Source organism: Carlito syrichta, unplaced genomic scaffold, assembly GCF_000164805.1.
Source record: "Carlito syrichta isolate Samal-C Ts95f unplaced genomic scaffold, Tarsius_syrichta-2.0.1 Scaffold316006, whole genome shotgun sequence".
Taxonomy (NCBI): Eukaryota; Metazoa; Chordata; class Mammalia; order Primates; family Tarsiidae; genus Carlito; species Carlito syrichta.
Genome location: NW_007260102.1, coordinates 254,389 through 273,942, shown reverse-complemented (window position 1 = coordinate 273,942; position 19,554 = coordinate 254,389). Strand labels below are relative to the sequence as shown.

The 19,554-nt window shown below is 37.0% G+C and overlaps 1 protein-coding gene across 1 annotated transcript in view; it reads right to left on the bottom strand.

The window, feature by feature from the left end:
• Positions 1-19,554, bottom strand: part of HNMT (histamine N-methyltransferase) — a 42,897-nt gene that overhangs the window by 3,925 nt on the left and 19,418 nt on the right. Inside the window, exons 3-5 of the mRNA XM_008073679.2 lie at positions 10,138-10,245; positions 8,960-9,090; positions 6,553-6,646 (exon numbers count right to left, since the gene is read on the bottom strand). Coding sequence (XP_008071870.1) covers positions 6,553-6,646; positions 8,960-9,090; positions 10,138-10,245 — 333 coding nt within the window. The remainder of the gene's footprint in view (positions 1-6,552; positions 6,647-8,959; positions 9,091-10,137; positions 10,246-19,554) is intronic.

Genomic DNA, 19,554 nt, shown 5'->3' with positions numbered 1-19,554 from the left:
ACTAGAGATGAGAGGCGCACAGACTCTGTTCTCTAGGGACTCTTCTGAAACTTCCTAAACATCTCTGATAAAAAACCTAGCACATTGCTAAAAGAGTTGTCAGGTCTGAATCATTCTTTAGATTAGGAGGCCTTCAAAGACAGAAGAAATGTAATAGTCATCTTTGGAATCTTCAGCACCTGTGACTAACAGTAGGAGCTCAAAAAACTGAACTCACCAAGTCTACACATAGTCTATCCTATGCAGCAAACATGGAACTGAGACCACAGGCTGTGTTTTTAATATGAACACACATGGTATCTTAGCCAGACTAGGTGCTCTGCATAATTAAATCTAGAAACTGACTCCATATTTCATTATCTTACAATCTAATAAACTTCAAACATGAGTGTCCATATGGTGCTCAAATAATTGAGTAATTCAGTCTATTGTGAGAAAGAACTCATCAATTCAATAATAAATCAGTCACTGAAACAGAAGGTCAAAACCTGAGCTATGTGGCATACTTAAGACCACCCTTAAGAGCAAGATGTTGATCCTGACACACCATTAATATACCTAGATGAGATCTTGTCTAGATGAGTGCTTTTAGAAATTTAATTTAGATATACAGTTGGCAAATATTTTTTCCCATTCTGTGGTCCATCTCCCAACTCTCTTGATGGTTTCTTTAGCTTTTCAGAAGCTTTTCAGGTTGATGAGGTCCCACTTGTCTAACATGCAGGATCTACAAGGAACTCAAACATGCCAAAAGGAAAAACGCCAACAGCCCTAAAAAGTAAGCAAAAGATAGAAATACACACTTCTCAAAAGAAGACATACAAGCAGCTAGCAGAGGCATGAAAAAGTGTTCAGCCTCACTATTCATCAAAGATATAAAAATTAAAACCACACTGAGATACTACCTGCCTTCAGTCAGGATAGTCATCATCAATAACTCAAAAAACAACAGATGCTGGAGAGGATGCGGGGAAAAGGGAACACCTCTATGCTGTTAGCGGGAATATAAACAAGTACAACCTCTGTGGAAAACAGTGTAGCGATTCCTAAAAGATCTAAAAATTGACCATCCATATAACCCAGCAATCCCCTTTCTGGGAATATACCCAGAGAAACTCAAATCACTCTTTAAAAAAGACATCTGCACATACATATTTATTGCAGCATTATTCACAATAGCAAATTCATGGAACCAACCATGATGCTCATCGAAAGTAGACTGGATAAAAAAAGAAAAAGGGTACATATACATGATGGAATATTACACAGTCATAAGGAAGGGTAAAATTATGAACTCTGAAGCAATTTGGATGGATTTAGAGTTTATAATAGTGATCTATCACAGAAACAAAGAACTGAGTGCCACATGTTCTCACTTATAAGTGGACCCTGAACATTTGTCATAATACTGTAAGAAAGGGATAGGCAGTAATGGGTAACTTCCAGGGAAGGCAGTGGAACAGTACATTATAAGGGTGCCTGATCTCCAACCAGGCACAAAGTGGGGACCAAAGGGAGGCCCAAAGTTTACCTATGCAATGACCACTTATCTACCTAATCCTGAATTGTACCCCACATCTTTAAAATAAATAAATTGTGTAGTTCCAGCAACTCGGAAAGCTGAGGCGGAAGGATCACTGGAGCCCAGCAGGTCGAGGCTGAGGTGGCTGGGAGCGGCCACTGCACTCCAGTCTGGGCGACAGTGAGACTCCAACTCAAAAAAAAAAAAAGAAATTTAATTTAGGGAGTAATTCTAGGCTGTTCTGAATCTGTCTACAATGAGCACTCAGTTTTCTGCTTTGTAGAGCAGCCATAGATAACAATACTACCACACAGAAGTGTCTTTACTCTTAGATAATTATAAATCAAATTCCATTTAGAAAGTGACTGCAAGAATCTCGATAAAAATGAAGCCTAGTCTGACTCATTTAGCGTAGGTGTTCTAAGTTTTAGACCAATATTCAAGTCTAAGAAATGTCTTAAGCCAGGCTCGGTGGCTAAGCCTGTAATCTGGTTGAGGTGAGTGGATTGCCTGAGCCCGCGGGTTCAAGACCCACCTGGGCAATTTGGAGAGACCTCTTCTCTACAATAAATCAAAAAATTAGCTGGGCATGGTAGCACACGCCTGTAGTTCCAGCTACTTGGAAGGCTGAGGCGGAAGGATCCCCGGAACCCAGCAGGTCAAGGCTGCGGTGGCTGGGAGTGGCCACTGCACTCCAGTCTAGGTGACAGAGGGAGACTCCAACTCAAAAAAAAAAAAAAAAAGAAGAAATGTTTTAATTTGTCAAGTAGATGGAGAATGGGGCTTCAAGAATTACAGTTTGGACTGAGAAGAAGGGCTATGCAATGGATCCTAAACAGGGGAGAGGAGGCATGTAGATCAGATACCTCAGACAATGAGGTTAATCAAGCTTGTTTTCTATCCACAGACCAGTCTAGCAGGTATGAATTTGAAGCTGTATTATCAAACGACAACAATGGCTAGCAATAATATGGATCATTTCTGTACATGTTTACTGACTTTGGTATTAAAAACAAAATCCAACTGGAAATTTCTTGTAATTAAATGTTTCCAGTGTTGGAAACCAGCTTTGATCTATTTCTCAAAGCTGACCCATATGAGAGGGGAGACTCCACAAAAAACCAGAATTATTTTTTGGAGGGTAGGACCTTTGTAGTGCAGGATTCCCTTGCTAGCTAAGTATTCTAGGACTCCATTGGCAACAGTGTACCAGCTAGCGTTGTTGTGTGAGGTGGCTCTCTGCTTCAGTGAATTTTTTTTTTGTGGAAATTCTTTCAGCATGTTTCCCATTTCATGATGAGTGATTTACGAGTGCACCTGCCCAAACTACACTGAGTGTTCAGCAGTTTTTGAGCAAAAACAGCATGATTCCCATGCTCCACCCTCCCTATTCACCTGATCTCACCCCAGAGACCTTTTTTGTTTGTTTCCCCTATGAAAAAAAGTACTCAAAAGAGAGCGTTTTGCCAATGTGGAAGAGGTGAAACAAAAAACGATAGAAACACGAAAAGACATCAAAATCAACAAGTTCAAAAACTGTTTTGAGCAGTGAAGAAAGCATCTCAATAGGTGTATTGTATCAAATGGAGAGTACTTTGAAGTGACTGAAGTTTAAACATGTAAGAATTACACATTTTTTAATAAATAAATTCTGGATTTTAGGGGGGGTACCCTCTCATATTTGTATTAGGTGTATTAATATACCAAAGCAATTATTGCTATTTTTTTAAAAGGCAACTACAGTGACTTTCATACTCTGAGGGGACACAGAAATTATTCAAGGAAATGTGTTGTTGTTAAGACAGGTTCATGGGTGCACAAGTTTATCTAGGTGATAGAGATAGTGCAAAAGCGAGTTAAACTGCTCTACAGAAGGGTTGGAATTGGGAAGTGAGCTTGTAGCTCTGAGCTAAGAGGACAGGCAGGAAGTGGTGAGAGCAGGTCTGTGGGAGGTGGGCCAAGATCGAGCAAGAGAAATGTCAGAAAGAGTGTGTGGAAGTCTCATGTGGAATTCTGTTGTTTGCTCTTCTTTCTCAGAGGTCTCAACTTCTTCCAGAAGCAAAAATGGTCTCAACTTCTTCCAGAAGCAAAGAATGGTGCTTTGGAGAATGAAGGAGTTAGGGCTCTGTCCATGCCAGGGGCAATGCGAAACAGGATAAGAAAGGGCAACTGCAACACAAGCAAGATTCGAGGAGAAGGAATCAAAAGATGGACTGGGAGCAGAAATTTGAAGCAAAAGTGGCTGGCAGTCATCAGGAAGGAGCATAAGAGCAGCACTCCAGAGATCCTCGGGAGTAAAGGAATGATGGGGAGGAGGATGGACTACTACCCAAGTTACATAGGATGAAAGCTCCATTTACTCTGGACTTTTATGAATTAAGTATCGCCAGGTGTGGTGGCTCACGCCTGTAATCCCAGCACTTTGGGAGACAGAAGCGAAAGGATTGCCTGAGCCTAGGGGTTCGAGACCAACCTGGACAACTTGGCAAGACCTCATCTCTACAATACATAAATAAATACATAAATGAATAAAATTAGTGGACCATGGTGGCGCATGTCTGTAGTTCCAGCTACTTGGAAGGCTGAGGCGGAAGGATCACCTGAGCCCAGCAGGTCGAAGTTGTGGTGGATGTGAGCATGCCCTTGCACTCTAGCCTAGATGACAGAGTGAGACTCTGATTTAAAAAAAAAAAGAGGTAAGTATGAGCCCATAAGAAGTTAAGTATGAGCCCATAAGACTGGGGACCCTGGGGACATTCTAGTTATACTAAATTGATGACAATGAGCAACATATTTGACAATTCAATTCCTCTTTTCAGGTAGAATCTGTTTTCTCCTCAAAGTAATCTTTATTGAGAAAAGTGGCTTATTTTTTTAAAAATTTAACATATTTACTTAATTTGTTTACATAGCACTTTTGAGAAACACAGGCAACAAAGCTAAGACATTTTTAGCAATAGAAGGAAGAGATGTGAAAACCCCAAAATAAAAAATCTAAATCTATTTTCTCCTTTAACTGAGTGGTTCTCCTTTTTGGAAGAAATGGCTGTGATATTTCTTTTAGAGCTGTGCAAATCTCTTCTAAGAAGTGCACACGGTAAAGGAAGGAGGTTATCAGAATTCTTGTAGTAATCCAGCAACTGTTATTTATTGCATTCTTATGCCTATTAACAATATTTTCCTTTTTGGAACAGCTGTCTCCTATGCTATAAGCAGTAATGAAAAATTGTGAACTGCATTTTGAGGAAGTGAGTAAAATATTTTCACCATCAAGTGCATTGAATAATTTTTGACTCAAAATACATTTCAAAAAAAGCTAAATGATTTTGTTATCTTTACTCACCTTTCTTTTGATTTTTCCCATGAAGGTATATACAGATGGTACTTATGAACCACATAAATGAATAGATGTAACATCTTGTAGGTATGATTATCCAGAAGTAATCCTTGAATGCACTGAGATGCAGAGATCAAGTTCACACAACTAGTAGTGCCTCAACATTATTGTTCCATATACTATCACACAAGACATTTCACTAGATCAATTTTGAGTTTTACATCCCTTGATGCCAATAAACCATGGACTGTATTAATTCATTCAAGACACAGCCAGAAAAATACTGTAGCCATAAGTGTATCTACTCAATTTTCAGTTGCTTGTGGACTACTGCTTTCTAAACCTTAGACTGTTTTGTTTTGTTTTTCCTTGTGGTAGTTATATATTCACAGAAACCACCTTCTGGTACCCAAATATTTAACTTCTGAAATATTTTATAATAAACTAAATATAAGTAAGTGAGTGGATATACTGTTGAGATGAAATATATTCTAAAATAAAACATATGACTTCTGGATGAATTGCTATTTCTGTCTGCGACACTTTTTTTGTATTATTGATGCAGAACATTAAGACTAGGCTGCCTACCATGTTGATAACTAATTTTAATTTGTAATTCTAAATGCAGTACATAGTACTTTATCCAAGTGTCCTAGGCTAGAGAGAAGTTAGTAGGAAGAATCCAGTTTCCATAGCCTTTCAAAATGGGAAGCCAGATCTCTCTCTTAAAAATGAGTATTTTTTAACTAACTAGAGATAAAAATATTACATCAAAATGCTCCCTTTGGGAAGAGGTAGTGTGCAGGAGCTCTCTACTGGCTAATTTCCACATAAGTTCAAACTCAAAATTACAAGCAACAGCCATGTTTGTCATCTTTAAAGCTATTCCTTATATTTAAGAAAAAATGAATTTTGTGATATATGGTTTTTGAGTATGGGATCTGATGTAAGCTTATGAAGACAGTCTGCTATACATCTAAAATCAACTCACGTAGCACTAGATAGTCAATCCATAAAGATTGCTGAATGAAAGTATAATATCAAATGCTGACCTCAACAATGTCAATGTTTCAATATCCACCAATGTTTACTTGTGTTATCTATGTGGTACTTACTATATCCCTGGAAGAAACTTGACATGCTCACATGTATCCATTGGAAAATAAAACTCCATCCCACAACAAAACAAGCAAACCATTTTTGATAAGTATCTGAGAAAACCTACAGAAATGAACAATGTGGATAATGGTTCTAGGAATGCAAATTAATCAAATATCATGGCATCTGAAATATTTAAACTATTATGTATTTATTAATAAGCATCACAGTGGGAAAACTGATACTCAAATGACATTAAAAGTAGGTAAATATAAACACTTGCTATTTTAGTCTCATTTTAAAACTTTTATCAGTTGAATTTGCTCTAATCTATATAAAAATAATTCATACATAGAAAACAAAGACATATTTTCCCAAATGAAAGAAGTAAATCAGTGCTTAATTCTACTACATCCTCTACACTGAGAACTATTGTGAATGATTTTCTTAATGCTAAAAAAAATTGTATGATTAGAGGTCAAGGCGAACCATTTTATAATGAAGATGCAATACACAACTACCTTTAAACACATGAGTCCCTGAATACATACATTATCACTGTTTTAAAAATTCGGGTTGGATGAAAATAGCTTACCTGACACAAGAATAATGAGAATCTTTGCATTTGTACCTAGGAGACTATGGAAGAACTTCAGGGTATCTGGGATGTCCTTTACATAGTAAAGCATCTAGAAAAGAGAAAAAAGAGAAATGAGACACTTCTCTATGTTGAAGTCTTTATTGCTTGGACAAGATACTGACTAGAAAGTTTGATTTTCCAGTTGAGTGAATTTTTACCCAACAATACACATAAGAATGTAAAGATTAAAGATGTTATATGGAGAGATAGAACAATAATGTGAGAAAATATTTGGAAAAAGTAAAAGCTATGGTATTTGTTCAACTAGAGTCAAATGATCTTAAATCTACTCTTTCTATAACACAGACATTTATAGCTAGAGACACTTAGTCACCATTCCACATGGGGACATTGATCCTATGCCTATTCTAAAATTTGTGAATTGCAGCTCTTCTGGGAGAAAATGGTTCCAGCACCATGAAAAGAGACCCTTTCCATTTCCATTTCATGGAACGTTGCCTTAAAATTAAGCCCTTTGCACTAGCTTCTCCATATGCTCGCAGATGCTTTTTTAAAAAATTACAGAAAATGTGACAGGCTTGATGTTGACAGATTCTCTAGAGAACTGGACTGGATAAAGCACGAGATTATATGTTTGGTTACAGAGTGTAGGGGTCAGCCCACCCATTTTTAATAATTGTGGACCAATCCCTAGTGAAGTGCAGACGTTTCCACCCAAAACACAGAGCTTGGAGTTACGCATAGACTGTGGGAAATTTTCCCTAATGGCTTACCTCCTGGGGCCCCACTCTCACAGACACTTATACCACATCTTCATCTCTCTTGAACAAGAATTCAATATTCCATGTAGCATGCCCATAACATGATTCATTGCATAAAGGGAAAACAACTCCAACTATATCTCTTCTCAATGAATGAAATAAAATGGATCTGCACACGGCCCATGATGCCTCAAGGGGTGCCACACTCCATGCTGTCTAACACAGAGACTTCAGGTAGGTATCCAAATACAGAGTCCAAATGAAGACTAAAAATCTATGATATGACCTGGCTAAACAATGAGAAGGTAGACCACAGCGGATATTTCTAAGAGGCAGTTGAGATTTTCTAGGCTGATAGTGAATATTAAATTGAAAAAAATGTCATAGGGGTATTAGGACTCTAAGCAGCAATGAAGCGACAGAGACACTACACAGAAAAATGTAGAGTAGGCAAAGAGAGAAAGAGAGAAGAACAAGATAGTGATGCAGAGGGAGACAGGATTGCTGTAAGAAAGAAAGAACAAACATGGAAGTTTTGAGAGAAATGGAATAAAGAAGCTGATCCCTATATACAACTGAAACCATATATACAACGGAAAGAAAAAAAAATCCAAGGCATAAGTGGAGGCTTTTGTAACATGGTGGAAGAAGGAGATAATGGGCACAAGTGCAGCTGTGTGTGCAAGTTTAGAGTGTGAAAATGAGTTTCCATCTGATGGTTTCTATTTTCTCTAGAAAATACGAAGTGAGGTCATCTGTTCAGAATGAGTGGTGTGGTAGAGATTGCAGGAAGAGTAAGGAGAGAAGGAAGTTAAGAAAAAGTAATGTGAGACAGTGAGAAAAAAAGCAAATCTAAGAAAGAAACATCCTGGCTTGGTGGACAATGTGAAGTACTCCCTGACAGGCAAAAGTTTTCATCAGTTAAAGGAACAGAGATGTAGGATTGTCTGGATATGTCAATCTAGAGACATTTCTTAATTTCATTTCTTGTAAAAGAAATTCTTTTGGGGTGACTATGGGTGTGAAACACAGGAAGCAAAAAGCATTTTGTTGTTAATCAAGTGATATTTCCATCCAACATATGCACATTTTCTCAAGGTAGCTAACTTCCAAAGTCTACACCTCTCTTAATGCTATTCAGAAATATTAGTGTTCCTGGAAATCCAGCTCCATGCTATTTACTTCCTAGTCACCCCCTTTCCAGAAGTGCATGTGCTAGTCTGATGGTTCTGGACAATGAAAATAAAACTTTATTGATCTGAAGTATCATCTGATCTCCTCCTTTGGCCATGTGTCCATAGTCAGGCCACTAGAGTCAAACATAGGACTCAGAAACACTCTGGGGCATTGGTTCATCCAATCAGAGCTTTCAAAAATTAGAAAAATGAATTAAGTCAACATTTTTAGAAATTAAAAACTGTGGAAGTATTTTGAGTAGAGAAAACTGTTTTTTTAGAATGTTTAAAAAAATCTTAGTATTATCAACATCTTTATCCTCTGTTTGAACAGATCATGGTCACTTGTAAAATTAGAAATCAGAAGATTTTCATTTTTCTTTTTAAAATTAGAATAGTGGGCATTCTTAACACACATTTAAAAAATCTTCTTTCTGAGTGTATATTATAATGAACATTTCTTACCTGAATCATATGAATAAAGTCCCACTTTGGAAGCTCCTTTTTCTCGATCATTCTATTTTGATATTCAGATGATGTCTCTTTATGCCAAGCAAACTTTATGTTCTCCAGGTTTGATGTCCTGGCTACAAGCTCTAAAATACACAGAAAAGGTGGCACACCATCAATTTTAATTGCAAACGTGGAACCCATTTTCATCTAGAATTTTAATGCAATCAATGTTATATACACATCATATATAAAGCATATTTTTCTTTTTTATGTAGTTCTAGGAGAACAAAGAGTTTGTCCTGGTTTTTTCCTAGTATTAAATGAAATCAGAGGCAAAAGAAAGAGTTAGTAAGAAATAATTCTAAGAATCCTAGGCAGGCATAGATTATATTGCTTTAGTGTTAATGAGGATTCAACTGGTGAATTTTATCAATGAAAAGTGAATGTGAAACAAGTGATATGTTTGTATAACTCAGGAGTAGGCAAACCATGTCCAGAGGCTATACCTGGTCTGCCAGCTCAAAGCATATATTGTTCTATTTGTTGATTTTGTGTCTCTGTCATTCATGTTTTATGCCATTACATTTTTAAATGGTTGAGAAAAAGCAAAATAATAATATTTTATATGTATGTATGTATAAAAGTGGTATGAAATTCAAAGTTTAATGTTTTTATATAAAAATATAAATAAATAAAAATAAAAGTCTTTCAACAAAGGTTTATTGAAACATATCCGTGGCCATTAGTTTGCCTATTGTCTATGGCTGCCTTGTGACACAGGGCAGAACTGATTAGTTTTGACAGAGATTCTGCGGCCTCCAAATTTAAAATATTTACTATTTGGCCTTTTTCAGAAAATGTCTGCCAGTTCCTACTGTGACTCACTAAACATAAATGCTTTTAAGACTGTTTAACTATTTGCAAATCAGTGAATGACTCTGCCCCTAAGAATAATCATCAGAAATAGTACTTGATGACAACTGGGGAAGGATAGTCAATAGAAGACTCTAGTTATTTACTGTTCACATTTGAGATGTTTAGTCATGCCTGCCAAGAATTAATTAGGTTCTCCCAATAAGCTTGTGAAACGCATACTACAGTAACCATATTATTAATCACCCAAGGGAACAGTTTTTGTTGATCAGCCTTTGGGATAGGATCTGGCGTATAGCACTGTAGGTTACAGGCACCTTTGTACTTGGCAATTTGTTCAGCACTTGGCTCAACAACTTCATTGTTGATGTGAACTCGTGGGTATTGAGCCTGGAATTTGGAGAGAATTTGAAGATCAATTTCACCTAGAAGATAAACATATGGAATAGGTCACATCATTCCAGCAAGGGAGGATGAAGACAATTTGAGCGGATTTATTATCTGCCCTACTAGTACTAGGAAATCCTAGCATAGATAAAAAATAACTCTCAACTACTGTCCTGCCATGATGCCTGAGATGCAGAACAGCTAGATTTTAAGTAGGAATAATACTGTAATTTAAGGAGGGCTATGAGTGACATTCATTCATTGATAAACTTTTTATTTAATATCTATCACCGTCTTTCACTAAATCAAAGATGCTATTGAGTGTCGGAGGCATACAACCCTTATTTTTTGTTTTACTGAGTCAGAAAAAACGCTGTCAATTATAATTTTAAGATTTCATCAACAGGAGGACATAGCAATATCAGAGATATTAAAATATGAAAAAAATGCAATTTAGAATTGATAAGCCAGGCTAGGCAACATTAAAGTGTTCAAAAATGTAATGTAGAACTGACAAACTAGGCAAGGCCAGAAGAACACTCTCCCCCATAATAAAAAAAATCCAAAAATAAAACACAAACATATATCAGGTACAAACAAAGGAAAATAAAAATATGTCAGGCATTTGCCTTCAAAAACACCATTGTCTAATGGAAGAGAGCCAAGGTGAGAAGGAGGAAGGGAACATTGAAAGAGCTGTTGAGAAAAAAAGCCAGAACTTCCTGGAGGGAGATACTCTTGAACTCTGATTCTCTCAGGGCAAGTGCAAGTTAGCCCAGAGATTTTGGAGAAGTGAGAAATTGCAGGTAGAAGGGACAGGATGACAGAGGCACAAGGTCACAAATTAGAAGAGTGTATCTGAAAGTACTAGCAGTTTAGAGTTCTTGGAATATTGGCAAGGTAGGACCTCCAAGCAGGAGGTGATCCCAGAGTAATATAGAGAGGAGATTGTGGACAGAATAAATATTTATTCATTAATTCGTTTATTCAATCTTAATAGACTGTTTACCAGGCATTAGGCCCTGAAGTAGGCTCTAGAAAATGATGACAAGAAGGCACGTAAATTCTTGCCCTGATGTAAGTTCAGCCTGTAAGTGATAGCATAAGAGAGATGACAGTAAATTAGATGGACTTGAGCGTCATACCTGCCTTCCCCACTTACTAGGTGTATATGACTTTGGGTACTTCGCATTAACTCTCCATGCTTCATTTGTCTCATCAGAAAAAGAAAAATAATCGTACCTAATGCATTAGTTGTGAGGATTAAATCAGGTGATGCATAAGATGCCCAGTGCAAAACAGAGTTGCCACCAAATAAATAAACAAGAGCGATTTATTTTTATTGTTATCATTGAAAGTATTTCTTCTCTCCCTATTGCTGATGCCTACAACGTAAATTTTGCACCTTCATTCGATTAAGATGGGATGTTGATCTTCATTAAAATGGAAATACCTCCTAGCAAGATTAGCATAGAAAAATGAGGTTAGTTTTTAAAGTTTGGCATAAATGGCATTAACCTTTCCAAGGTTAGACATGGCAGACAGCAAAAGCAGAAGTCATAAGGCTGGAGGTTGTTGAAGGAAGGAGATGAGGAAGATAAACAAGGAACTGGAGATATTAGAGTAGGAAAAAGAGGGCATTCCAAAGGCACATGAAAGCCCCAAGTGCTAGCAATAGAAGATGATGTGTGCGGTGTGCCTGGAGTGGAGGCAAGTGGGAAGGAAGCTGAAATAGGAGATAAAGATGGTCATGTGACGGTTTCCTCCAAAACCAGCCCTACCTACTTGCAATCTTGTATTCCTTGCCTAATAACTTACAGCTGCCATTGACTAGTCACCTACTATTTGCCAGACATCATGCCAGGCTCTTTACCTGGGACATCTTGTTAATCCTGATGACAGGTTCTGTGATATTCCCAACTGGATAAGATGATTTGCGTATTTTGACACTCAGGCGATATTGATATGCCTAAGGTTTAAGGCACATTTTTCTAAATCTAAAGTGTTTGTTTTTCTAACTACTTCATACTAAGAAAGATACCCAAGACTAAAAGGACATGTAAAGTCTTTTATTCTCCTCAGCAACTATTTGGGGGGGGGGGGAACTAAAGCAAAAGGCAGATGAGAATAGCTGTGGACAGCTTACCCTAAAGGATTAGAGGTCAAAGGTCTCTGTTATTGCCTCATATCAGTATAGCCATATATTTTAAATACAAAATCATCAACTATGAAGATCACATACTCAATATTTTGAAAGAGATAACTGCAGGGCAATTATTTCCCTCCAGGGCTTGAGGAACTCTCTTGCTCCAAAGATGGATCCAGACATTTTGGATCTGTTCAAATGGCAAAGTGCATCTAGCACATCTAGAATGTTCAGAACAAGGCAGTCCATCCTTCTGGGGCACTGATAGAGGACACAATGTTAGACTCACAATTGATATAAAAACCATGAGTTTGCATAACATCCACTAGAGCAGCGGTCGCCAACCCTTTTGACATCAGGGATTGGTTTTGTGGAAGACAATCTTTCCGTGAACTGGGCAGATGTGTGATTTTTGGATGATTTAAGTGCATACCATTTACTGTGTACTTTATTTCTATTATTGTTGCAATATATAATGAAATAATTATACAACTCACCATTTAAAAAAAGAGGCCGGATGGAAGTGGTAAATAAAATAATGGGTGGGCCACAGACTAAAATAAGTGTCAGATTCTGACTTAAACCCTACCACCAGATGCAGCTGTACAATGAAGTACATCAACTCACCACTCACTGATAGGGTTTTGACATAAAAGTCTGCAAGCAGTTGATTTATTATGGTCTCTGTACCATCAAACCTCACTGCTAATGTTGGTCTGTATTTGCAGCCCCTTCCCAGAACTAGCATCACCACCTCACCTCCACCTCAGATCATCAGGCATTAGATTCTCATAAGGAGCACACAACAGTTCACAATAGGGCTCAGGCTCCTATGAGAATCTAATGCCCCATTGATCTGACAGAAGACCAAGCTCAGGCAGCAATGCGAGCAATGGGGAACAGCTGTAAATACAGATGAAGCTTGACTTGCTCACCTGTCACTCAAATCTTGCTGTGTGACCCAGTTCCTAACAGGCCACAAACTGGAACAAGGAGCTGGGGACCCCTTCTCTAGAGTGTGAGCCCGTGTGTGCTGGAGTCTTAGCAAAAATGAATGAAGTTTAACAAGAGGAGATAATAAAACTGTTTCCTCAGAAGTTAGCACATAAAATTTATTTTTGACTTCACAAGTATGGTTGCCATATTTTCTGTTTTTCAGGGGCAGTTCCATTTTATACCTGTTGTCCTAGTGTCCCATCTGCTTTTGTTTTTGGTCCTAAGTTGTTCACTTTTAATAAAACATCATTATTTAAAATGTTTTTGAAAATAGTTTTTTTAAAAGAACTATTTTATATATTAACCAATATAGCAAACTTGCTGTATACATTAAATATTCAAATATTATAATGATTCTAATTATTTTACCTACTTTCTGCAACTCTCACTGTGGAAAGTATCCTGGATTAGACAATAAACACCACTGTGCTCATAAAGCATTTTTCTGTGCTATTTTTGTTTTTTATAACAGATACTAGTATTTCTTATTGTGATTATATATGAGATAATAGGCTATCTATATCTGTATCTATTCATATATATATCTATTTATATACATATATGTATAGGCATATAAATATATGCATGCATATGTATGAGATATTATATATGTGATTAGACATGCAAACACACTTTCACATCTTTGAAAGTTCACAAATTGAAGATTTGGATGTAGGGAACTTACTGTGTATATACACGAGGCAATCGTGTGTTTGCACGTCCAATCAAATAAGTTTGTTCACATGTCTGGCATACATTGGCGTACATTCTCATGTGTATGCATTCTCTATAAGTGGTTGTGCTTCTGTGCACTTTACTGTACAGTACTATATAGAGTACAGTAGTACAGTATCTTTATTTCAAGCCCATGATGTCTGGAAACAAGCACAAAAACAGCAGTGATGTGGTTGTTACAGTCGATTGGGTTAGTTAGATACCTAGGCTAACTTTGTTGAACTTATGAACAAATTGGACTTATGAATGCATTCTTGGAATGGAACGCTTTCATATGTAAGGAACTTACTATACATATACTGACTACATACTTACTATACTTACTATATACTTACTATACATATACACATATTCACACACACACACACACACACACACACACACACACACACACACACACACAGGTTCTTGGAGGGTTGAGCCCCAGTATGGCATGGAAGTTCTATGCACCTTTCCCAATATCTCACTCTATGCACCACTTCATCTGTATGTACTTACTGTATATACACATACACACACGCACATATGCACAGTTCCTAGCTTATGACTCTCATACCTCTTGTTATAGTCCTTTGTTATAAATTTGTGGTCTCAGAAAAGCTTTCCTCTGCCCAAAGCAGAACTCTAACCTTTTCTTGCCTGATTGTGGGTCATAAGATCCTTATTTCAGACGGGCTCCTGTTCTATGCCCTGAAGACAGAAATGCTGCACAGAGAGGTCAAGAAGAATCTGAACAGACAGGTCTTGCTGATTTTCCCGCTTAGTTTATTAGCATTATATCTTCCTCTTTCTGTCCGATCACATCACTACATGATTGTCTATGTAGTAGATTGGATAGTTTTCAATCATGCCTATCCAATGAAGTCTCCAAAAAAAGCCCAAGAGGACATGGTTCAGAGCACTTCCAGATGGCTGAACACATGCAGGTCCTTGGAGAGTTACATCCCCAGGAGGACATGGACGCTCCTTGCACCTTCCCCAATGTCTCACCCTCCATATTCATCTGTCACCTTTTAATATTTTTTATAATAAATCAGCAAAGGTAAATACATTTCCCTGAGTTCTGTAAGCCACTCCAGCAAGTTAATCAAGCCCAAAAAGGAGGATGTCGGAACCCTAACTTGAAGCTGGTTGGTCAGAAGTTTGAGAGGCCTGAATTTGCAACTGATATCTGAAAGGAGGGAAGTCTTGCAGGACCGAGCCCTCATACTGTGGCATCTGATATTACCTGTAGGTAGATGGAATTATTATTGATTTGAATTAGAGGATATTCAGCTGGTGTCTGCTGCTTGGTGTAGGGGGACAAAAAACACACACATTGGGCCACAAAAGTCTTCTGTGTTTATTGTTATTGTGATATGACAGCAGAGGAAACAGTTTAAATTTTTTCCCTCAAAATATGTACATATGTATACATATATCTATACATGTGTATGAAAATATGTGTGCATATATATTCATAAAATATAAAATAAAGTATTCATTGGTCTTGTATTCTATATGATTTCCTTTTCCATATGCCTCAGAAATGAGAGACCTGTATTTATTAATAAAGCAATTTATGCCCAGAATAGCCAACACATATAAAAAGAGAAGAACAAAATTGGAGAACTGACACTACCTGACTTCAAGACTTACTATAAAGCTATATTAATCAAGACAGTGTGGTATTGGCAAAAGAATAGACAAATAGATCAAAGGAAGAGAATAGAGAGAACAGAAATAGACTTACATAAATATAGTTAACTGATCTTTGAACAAAGGAGCAGAGAAATACAATAGAGAAAAGACAGTCTTTTCAGCAAATGGAGCTGGAACAACTGGGCATCCACATGTACAGACCTTATGCCTTTCACAAAAAATTAACTCAGAATGGATCACAGACCTAAGTGTAAAACACTAAACTATAAAGCTCCTAGACTATAACATGGAAGAAAGCCTAGGTGACTTTGGGTATGACAATGACTTTTTAGTTACAACACTAAAGGGATGATCCATGAAATAATAATTGATAAACTGAACTTCATCAAAATTAAAAACTTCTGCTCTGCAAAAGGCAAAGTGAAGAGAATGAGATGGCAAATGTGAAAGACAATAGTTGCAAAAGACATAACTGGCAAAGGACTATCATCCAAAATAGAAAAATAACCCTTAAAACTCAACAATAAGAAAATAATCAACGCGATTCAAAAATCAAGGACCTTAACACCACATCAAAGAAGATATACAGATGGCAAACAAAAATATGAAAAGATGATCCTTATAATATGTCATCAAGGAAATGCAAACTGAAACAACAATGAGATACCACTACACACCTAGATTGGTCAAAACCCAGAACACTAACAACATCAAATGCTAGCAAAGATGCAGATACAACAGAAACTTTCATCTAATTGTTAGTGGGAATGCAAAGTGTTAGGGCAACTTTGGAACACAGTTTGGCAGTTTCTTACAAAACTAAACACACTCTCATCATATGGTCAGCAATCAAGCTCCTTGGTGTCTACACAAAAGAGTTGAAAACTTATATCCACACAAAAACCTACATATGGGTTTTTATTTGCTTTATTCATAATTGCCAAAACCTGAAAGCAACCAAGATGTCCTTCAATAGGTGAACTGATAATAAAAACAAAAAACAAACACACAAAAACTGTGATATGTTCAAACAACGGGATATTATTCAGTGCTAAAAAGAAAGGAGCTATCAAGCCATGAATAGACATGAAAGAAAATTAAATACACACTGCTGAGTAAAAGAAGCCAATTTGAAAAGGCCACATACTGCTTGATTTCAACTAGATGACATTCTGGAAAAGATAGATCTACAGAAACAAAGAGCTGAATGGTTGCCCTGGGCTGTGGGGGTGGGAAGGAGTGAACAGGCAGAGCATAAAGGATTTTGGGGGGCAATGAAACTACTCTATAAGATACTTTCATAGTGGATACATGTCATTATACATTTGCCCAAACCCACAGAATGTACAACACCTAAAGTGAACCTTAAAGTAAGTCATGGACTTAGGGGTAGTTCTGATGTGTCGATGTAGGTTTATCAGCAGTAACCAATTGTGATTCTGGTAAGGAATATTGATAAAGGGGAGACTATGCATGTGGGAGACCAGAGAGTATATGGGAAATCTCTGTACTCCCTCTCAATATTTCTGTGAACACAAAACTGCTCTTAAAAATTTATTAATAAGTCTTTAAAACAAAATCACAACAAAAAGATTTATGTAAATCTCTTCCCCAGCAAAAAGAGAGTCAAAGGATAGTTGAGACCTTCTGTCATATTATAGTCTAATGTAACCATTTAACATTTAGTTGTAAGTATTTTCTTCTCTTGAAGTATTCACCTGTGCTATTCACTATTCATCCAGTCAGGGAAACTTTCTTCCTTCTTTATTTTCCTTCCCTGGTCGTCAAGAAGTATACTTTCTCTTTTCTGTTCCTACTAGCAATGCCCTTGTTCAGGTCCAAATTATCTATCTCTTGGAAAACTGCAATAATATCCTACAGGCCAGCCTGCCTCTGGTCTTGTCTTCCTCAAAGCTCTTACCGTGACAACCATTTTAAACTCTGTCATGGAAGCCCACCACTCCTCTGCTTAAAATCTAATGACTAATAACTTGGATCAAGGTTAAGCTGCTTGACTAAATATAGACCACCCAGCCTGCTTCCTTATTTTCATCTCTCAGGATTTTATATTCTGAAACTTTAGTTTCCAGGAACTCTGAATTGCTTGCATCCTCTTGTTTTTCCCTCATGTTTCATGCTCGCTTAGGCTTTCTCCTCTGCCTAGAATGCTCTCCCTCACTTCTTCACATCATCTGGCTAACTCCTACACGTCCTAAACTCTATTGCACACAACTGATTATCTTAGTGATTTTTCCCACAGAGCCTAGAAGCAGAACCAGAATTCTCCAGACAGTAACTACACCTCAATTGACTGGAGTTGGCAACGTAGATAAAACCTACATGTCTTCCCTGAGCTGAATGATTGCTTTTTTTTTCTTCACTTAAATTATTCACTAGCAGAGGCTTGATTCCAATAACTTTGTTAAAAAGAATTAAGAACTCTCAATTGCTAGATCGAATAACTGAACTGTTTTGATCATTATTTACTGAAAACCATATGAATGGTTATGTGACCCTATAGGACCATGAGCCAGCAGTAAAAAAAGATTTACACAAAACAAAACAAAAAAAAAGGAAAGAGACCATTTGTTCTTTCTCGACAGAATCCTTCTGAGCAGGAACTAATATTATTAATGTGTTCCAGTATCAGACATTAAACTCTCTACAAATGCTTTTAGAGAGAACATAAGCCAAACACATGTGCCAAAAGAACGGCAGAAAGTTAGAGTTGAATCAAATAATTTAGAAATGCTCAACAAATTCAGGGGTAAATGAAAAGAAAGGTAGAATTCAGTAGCCTGTTTTTAGTGTACATTGCAAAGCTTTCTGGGAATCTAAACTTGAGATCCAGAAAACAGCATTTAAGGGGAGTAGGGCAATACATGCTCAGTTTATAGCCAGTCTCCTTTCACATGTGACCTCTTGTTAGGCATTACTTGGTCTTAACTTTGACAGTTGTAGACTACTATTTCTGGCCTACTAAGGCTTTAGATACATAAACACCAACAGCTCTTATTAAGAAGTACATATTAAACATTTTCCTCAAATCTGCAATATTTCCTATGACAAATAAAGAAATAATAATGATTAAATAATTCTATTCCAATATATCATATTTCTTTGTCTTCACTGGCCTTTTCTGTTCTTTTCTTCCTCTTTTGTAAATAGTAAAAAAAATTAATGACTTTTGCAGTCTTTGCATGCTATAATGGTATACCTGATTTTCTCAGTTGACAAATATGCAGAATTGTAACAATGTTACAAATCCAAGAATGAATCAGCATAAATCAATGAGTTATAGAGTATTTCATCTTACTATACAGAAAGGCACCAAATTGCAATCAGTGGTTACCTCAGGGTGATAGAATTACAGGTTTATTTATTTATTTTAATTTATTTTTGCTAGTCTATAATATAAAATGTTTCTACCAAAGTTTATTTGAATTAATTATTTTTGAAGTGTTCGACTCCCAATTACAAAAACCTTTCTGTGATGGTTAATTTTATGTGTCAACTCTACTGGGTCACAGGGTGCCCGGATATATGGTTAAACATTACTTTGCTAGTGTCTGTGAGCGTGCTTCTGGATGAGATTAATATTTTAATTGGGAGACTGAGTAAAGCAGCTTACCTATCCTCATACAATTAATCCAAGACAAGAATAGAACCTGGAGCATTAGTCGTTTCCAGAATCAGACTGAAACATCAACTATTCTTGGGTCTCAAGTTTATACTTTCAGACCGGAACTTATACCATGGGTTCTCTTGGGTCTCCAGCTTGCCAACTGCAGACACTGGAACTTCTCTACCTCCCTAATTTGTGAACTAA